Source organism: Musca domestica, unplaced genomic scaffold (assembly GCF_030504385.1).
Source record: "Musca domestica strain aabys unplaced genomic scaffold, Musca_domestica.polishedcontigs.V.1.1 45, whole genome shotgun sequence".
NCBI lineage: Eukaryota > Metazoa > Arthropoda > Insecta > Diptera > Muscidae > Musca > Musca domestica.
This window is the reverse complement of record NW_026712335.1, coordinates 875329-881507: the sequence shown is the minus strand read 5'-3', so window position 1 is coordinate 881507 and position 6179 is coordinate 875329. Positions and strand designations below refer to the sequence as shown.

The following is a 6179-nucleotide window of genomic DNA, read 5'->3' as shown; positions in this document are numbered from 1 at the left end:
TTCAGATTTTGAACATCCAATTCCAAATATTGAATAATTTAGTACCTCAAGCTTAACTCACAATTTGTAAACTTAATACGAAATCTTAGATTTCCAACTTTAGTTCCTCCTTTAAATACCAAATTTTATATAATTTAGTACTTTTTGTACTTTTTGTATTTTTTGTACTTTTTAGTACAAATGTCCCAAATCCGTTTCAAGTCTGAACCTAACACACATTAACATCAAATTTATCAACATTTCAAAATTACAGCTACATTCGTTCACCCAAAACCAAATTGTACCCAGTTAAGGTTCTTCCACTTAGTAAGCAGGTCCAAAATCACCTCCTCAGATATCAACCCTAGTTCCCACAACATATTTCCAAAACCACCACCAAATCGCAACTTACCTCACAAATAGTGATCCTAATACCAAATTTTAGATTGACAACTCTATTACCTCCCTTTAGTATCAATTTTAATACAATTTAGCACTTTTCGTACTTTTTTAGTACAAATTTCCAAAATCATCTTCAAGTCTCAACCCAACCCAAATATCAACATTTCACAATTGCAGCTATGTTCGTTCACAAAAACCAAATCGTACCAAATTTAGGTTCTAACACTTAGTACACTGGTCCAAAATAATCTCCTTATATCAGCACTACTTCTCTCAACATAATTCTTACACGAAATGTCAAGATTTCAGCCAATTACCAAGTGATAACAAAATTATGGCTTTCGCGTTCTTTTAGTACACTCATAGTTCGACTATCCAAAAAACTCTTTAGTGCATCTATCCTACACCCCACAACATCCTCATTTCAAATTTCAGAATTATAGCTTTATCCATTCGATCAATAGATTAAATTTCCTACATTATCCTACACCCCATTAGCGATCCTCATTCCAAATTTTACAATTTCCTAGCTCTATGCGTTTGACCAATACAATGGATTTTATATTTTGTACCTTTTAGTACGAATTTCGAGAAATCAAGTCCTTTCTCACCCTTACCCTCCAACATAGACCTATATGTAAGATTTAAAAATTCTATCTTCAGCCGTTGCGTCAGGGCGTAGATGAATCAGTCGGTCCAACACTCACTCTAATATTTTTTTATGTGTTAATGTAGACTAGTGTACATAGTTTTTTTGGCTATATCAATAGGCACAAGTGCTTAAAGCAAATAGTTAGTATTTAGCCAGCCTACCGTTCGAATAGTTAGCAGATATGTCAGATACACTCGAAATAACCGTTCGGAAAACTCAATATAATCCTGACACCAAAATATGGCAAGGGAAAAAACGTGAAGTAGCTTTTAATGCTGGGGATTCAATTGCATCGGTGGTGTTAAAGAAATTATTAGAAGATCCGGAATATGTCGGTCAGGTAATATATACGATAACATGTCGTAACCAAATCGTCTTAAACCTTCAAAATATCAGCAGACATTATTATTTGCATTTACAATTTTCAAATATTTGAAATTTTGAAAATTTTAATAAAATTTTAAAAATGTTGATGAACTTTTGAAAATTTTTAAAAAAATTATAAAAATGTTGCAAATTTATTTTCTCTTCAAGATTTGCTACCAAAGTGGCAATGAGCTCACGAATTTCGAAATTGCCAAACGAACGGTACAGATTGCCCAACACTTTGAGAAGTTACAGTGCCAACAGACGGACGTGATTGGATTGTGTGCCGGCAATACGGATTATATAGCCCCACTGGTTTTTGGTGCATTGGCAGCTGGTCTGAGCATTAGTACCTTAGATCCCAGTTTTGATAAGGCTGGCATTAAACACGTCTATTCGCTGACCAAGCCTCGAATGATGTTCTGCGATGGTGATCTCTACGAACGAGTGCGTGAAGCTTTGGATGAATGTGATTTGGGCGCCACGAAAATCTATACAATGAGTAATCATGTGGATGGGGTGCCGAGTATTATGGAATTCTTTGAGAATGAAAGTGTAAATCCCTGTGATTATAGGTAAGCGAAGGGGGTATTTTAATGAGGGCAAAGTTATTAATTTTTCTCTCTCTCTCTTTCATAGAGTACAACCCCTCAAGGATGGCGTACATCAGACGGCATTCATTGTTTGTACCTCGGGCACAACAGGATTACCCAAGGGTGTTTGCATATCCCACGCCAGTTTTCTGTCTATGACTATGATAGAGTGAGTATTAGACTAATTGAAAAATTGCAAGTGTTCGTAGTGGCAATATAAAACGGCTGAAGCTGGAATCTTGAAATTTTGCACATAGGTCTAGGTTATGGGTTTTTTTCGAAATTCTATCTATAAGTGTACCAAAAGGACCGTGTTTAAAAGTATCAGTCGGTTTTACCTACAAATGTATACCCTAACCCAATATTTGATTATTCGAATATATTCTGTTATGATTAATCGAATTGTTGACCCTCTATGAAGTAAATTCCGAACGAATGGGCCAATATTGTCCATGTCGTATCAGATCTAAAAAATGATATAAATATTGCGACGTACCTGGTTTGGACTATATCAACTTTATATGAAGTATATGATAATTTTTAGAAAATAATAAAATGTGCGTGTGGTACCACATTTGGCGAACCAAAGTATCCCACTTTCACATTCCATCTAATACAGATAAAAATATTGGTTTGGACAAAATTACAAGAAAATTTTATGCGAAATCATAAGTTCCGATAAATCCTGTTTTCATATCAGGTTCCTAGTAGAGATAAATACAGGGGGAGATAAAAAAACTGTAAAAAACTCAAACGCCATAATTTTTACATTTTTCTTTAATTTTCTTGAATGAAAGCAAAAAATGTCGGAAATAGCATCAAATTTTAGAATAAGTTTAGATTTGTTCGCAGTGGCCACCTTTGGCACAAATTATGGCCTTCAAACGGCAAATTAAACCGTCACACGCTGCCCGAATGTTGCTCTGCGGTATTTTGGCCCATTCCCGGCAAGCGCTCGCTTGAGGTTCTGGACACTTTGATATTTTTGGTTCCAAAATACTCCAGACACAATAGTCCAATGGATTGGTATCCGGGGATTTTGGTGTTTGCGTGCCCAAGGCTTTAATACACCCTTAAGAATATTTTCGCGATAACATTCGGCATTTATTCTGATGCCACGGTCGATTAATACGACCATCGGCTATTATGGCGGCCCACACCATCACCATGGCCGGCGCTTGAGATCTGGTGGCCACTGGCCAACCAAAGGTGCACATTTTCAGCTGACCTCTTTGGCAAGTAAACATGATCCTTTTGTTTGTTTACAAACTGCTGGACAACGAATGTTTTCTAATCGGAGACGGAGAAAACCAAATTCGGCAGTTTTAAACTTTCGGCCAAGCGAAGCAACTCTTTAGCTCTTTTGAGCCTATTTTCTTTCTGTTGCGGTGTAAGTTCTTGCACTCTTTCGAATTTCAGTGGCTTTACCCCGAGCTTATTTTTCAATATTTGCCGAATGGAATGAATATTGCGATATGTTCAGCTCACGAGCCATTTGTCGGCCACTGCGACGCGGATTTCGCATCTTTACTTTTCGAACCATTTCTTCTGGTTTCCGATTCTGCTGTTTTTTTTCGTCCACTTCCTTGATGTCGGGCTACCCTCGTGGTTTTCCAACCAAATATAAAGAAATCACTCTATCACGCTTGAATTCCATCACGAATAAATTTTTTTCTGGGAAATTCTCATCAAAATGCTTTTGTACGCTTGTAAACAATATAATGAGCTGTCACTGGAATATTTTTAACAGCTATCGGACGTGTGGTTTAGAAATGACATCAGTCTGAATTTGGTTGCAGTTTTGTCATCTCACCCTGTGTATGCATTACAAGCACTCTTTCTAAATGCCCAAAGTGGTGCCCAATATAAATTTGCTTTATAATTAACAAAAGATTTTTATATTATCACCTCATAAATTCATGAGATCTTCTAAAGACTGAAAACCTTCCACAGGATCTCGGAGATATATTCCATGTACTTGTGTCTACTAGCACTTTTTCCAATTTCTCAAAGTGGCGCCCAATATAAATGTCTTTATTATTAAATTTGTTTTAAGATTATTTTGTATATCTTATCAGTTCATAAGATCTACAGAACGAAAATCTTCCATAGGTATCGTTTAGATTGAACAACTTTTTAGTGGACTTCTATAGAACCGTATAGGAAAATATCCAGTAGGTCTCTCATACGTAAAAAAATTGGACTGCCATCATCTTCAGGGTCTGGAAAAATATAAGAATTATGGAATTAATTCCTTATAAAGAACACCCCTAAAGAACCTATACTTAAGAAAACCCTTGTACGATGTTAAATTCCTATAGGACCTCTTAGATATCTTCTATGTACTTCTGTCTACAAGTTGTCTAAATTCTCAAAGTGGCGCTCAAACTGAATTTGCTTTATGGAGTTTTTGCTTTAAGAGTTTTGTTTTTTTCACCTCATCAGTTCATGAGATCTTCCATAAAACGAAAACCTTCCACAGGTCTCGTTCATATTGACCTTTTGTGGACTTCTACAGGACCTTATAAAAAAATATCCAGTAGGTCTCTCATACAAGAACAAAATTGTTTGTCTCGCATCCCTTTGAGAGACTGGATAAATAGAAGAATTATGGATTTTTTCTGTATAAAGAATACCCCTAAAAGAACCTATAATTTGTAAGGTAAGATGTTTAATTCCTAGAGGACATTTGATATATCTTCTATGAACTTCCATCTACAAGCATTTTTTTTCAAAATCTCAAAGTGGCGCCCAATGTAGATTTATTTTGTTTTTTACAAAAGATTTTTATTTTTCCACCACATCGTTGCAATTACTTATCTATTTTCCCTCCTGTCCTTTCAGAAATGGCTTCAAAGACAGGAATTTCCTATGCTTTAGCACACTGTATTGGTTGTCGGGACTCTTTACCCTAATACAAGGCACAATTGGTAGCGCTAGACGTATTATTTCCTCAAAAGCATTCAACGCCGATGATTTCTTCGATATTGTCGAACGCTACAAAGTCAACATTACCATGGGTCCACCATCACAGATTGCCTTGGCTGTTTCATCGGATAGAATTGGCTCCGTCGATCTTTCGAGCTTAACAGCCTGTATGATTGGTGGCAGTGCCGTGTTATATTCCTTGACAGAGAAATTCCGCAAATATGCCACCAATGCATGGTGTCTGATAGGCTATGCATCGAGTGAAACATCGGGAATTTCGGCAACACCAAGTTTGCCCAGCAATACTGTGGGCGAATTGATGGACAATGTAGAGGTGAAGATAATCGATGATGATGGCAATGCGTTGGGTCCCCAAGAATCGGGGGAGATATGTGTACGCACTCCCCTACCGTGGGCTGGTTATTTTGGTAACCCCACAGCCACCAAAGAGAAATATGATTTGGAGGGTTGGATCTATACCGGAGATGTGGGATATTTCAATGAAGAGGGTGAACTGTTTTTGGTCGATCGTAAATGTGATATTCGTAAATACAACAACTTCCATTTTTCGCCCACCGATATTGAGAAGGTTATCAGTGAATTGCCTCAGGTGGCCGACGTTTGTGTGGTGGGTATACCGCACAGTGTCCATGGTTTCCTACCCGCTGCCTTTGTTATTAAGCGATACAATAGTGAAATCAAGGAATCGGAAATCTATCAACATGTTGTGGAGAGAATGCAAGACTTTGAACATTTGCGTGGTGGTGTTTATTTCGTTGACGATTTTCCACGAACAGCATCGGGCAAGGCCTTACGTCGTAAGGTCACGGAGTTGTGTGAGAAGCTATGGAATGAAAAGAATGGAATTAATTAGAAATTAAAAATTTATTTTAAAAAATAAAAATTAGAATTAAAAAATTAGAAATTTGATATTTTTGGAATGGTTTTTAAATTATTATAAAATAATTGTTTTTGTTTAATTATTATAAAATAAAACTTAATTTATATTTGAATTTAAATTTTTGAAACATTGGTTTTTATCGTATGACCGGCATATTAATATCTAGACGCCGATATGAGGTTCAAAGTTAGTGCCACAATAGAGAGCGATTTTAACAGTCATTTAAAAATGCCCGCATATTCTACCTTTCCTATCACACCTATGGATATGGGGAAAACTGGAAGTGATGTCTCAAGCATTGATGCGACTCGCAAAGACATGACAACGGACATTTTTATTTCAATTGTTATAACCTCAG

General features: G+C 36.6%; 1 protein-coding gene across 1 annotated transcript; it reads left to right on the top strand.

Moving 5' to 3' along the window:
• The first annotated feature begins 1190 nt into the window (after positions 1-1190).
• LOC101890211 (probable 4-coumarate--CoA ligase 1) lies at positions 1191-5803 on the top strand. Its single transcript, XM_005189263.4, has 4 exons — positions 1191-1373; positions 1568-1974; positions 2039-2161; positions 4837-5803. The coding sequence occupies exons 1-4, from the start codon at positions 1215-1217 to the stop codon at positions 5792-5794; spliced, it is 1647 nt and encodes a 548-aa protein (XP_005189320.2). The 5' UTR covers positions 1191-1214; the 3' UTR covers positions 5795-5803.
• Positions 5804-6179: the final 376 nt, after the last annotated feature.

Bases quoted from the DNA above. Each gene is read 5' to 3' on its own strand.
- LOC101890211 (XM_005189263.4), top strand. From the start codon at position 1,215: ATGTCAGATACACTCGAAATAACCGTTCGGAAAACTCAATATAATCCT. The intron at 1,374-1,567 runs GTAATATATACG...TTTCTCTTCAAG, and splicing joins ATCCGGAATATGTCGGTCAG to ATTTGCTACCAAAGTGGCAA. The intron at 2,162-4,836 runs GTGAGTATTAGA...CTGTCCTTTCAG, and splicing joins CTGTCTATGACTATGATAGA to AAATGGCTTCAAAGACAGGA.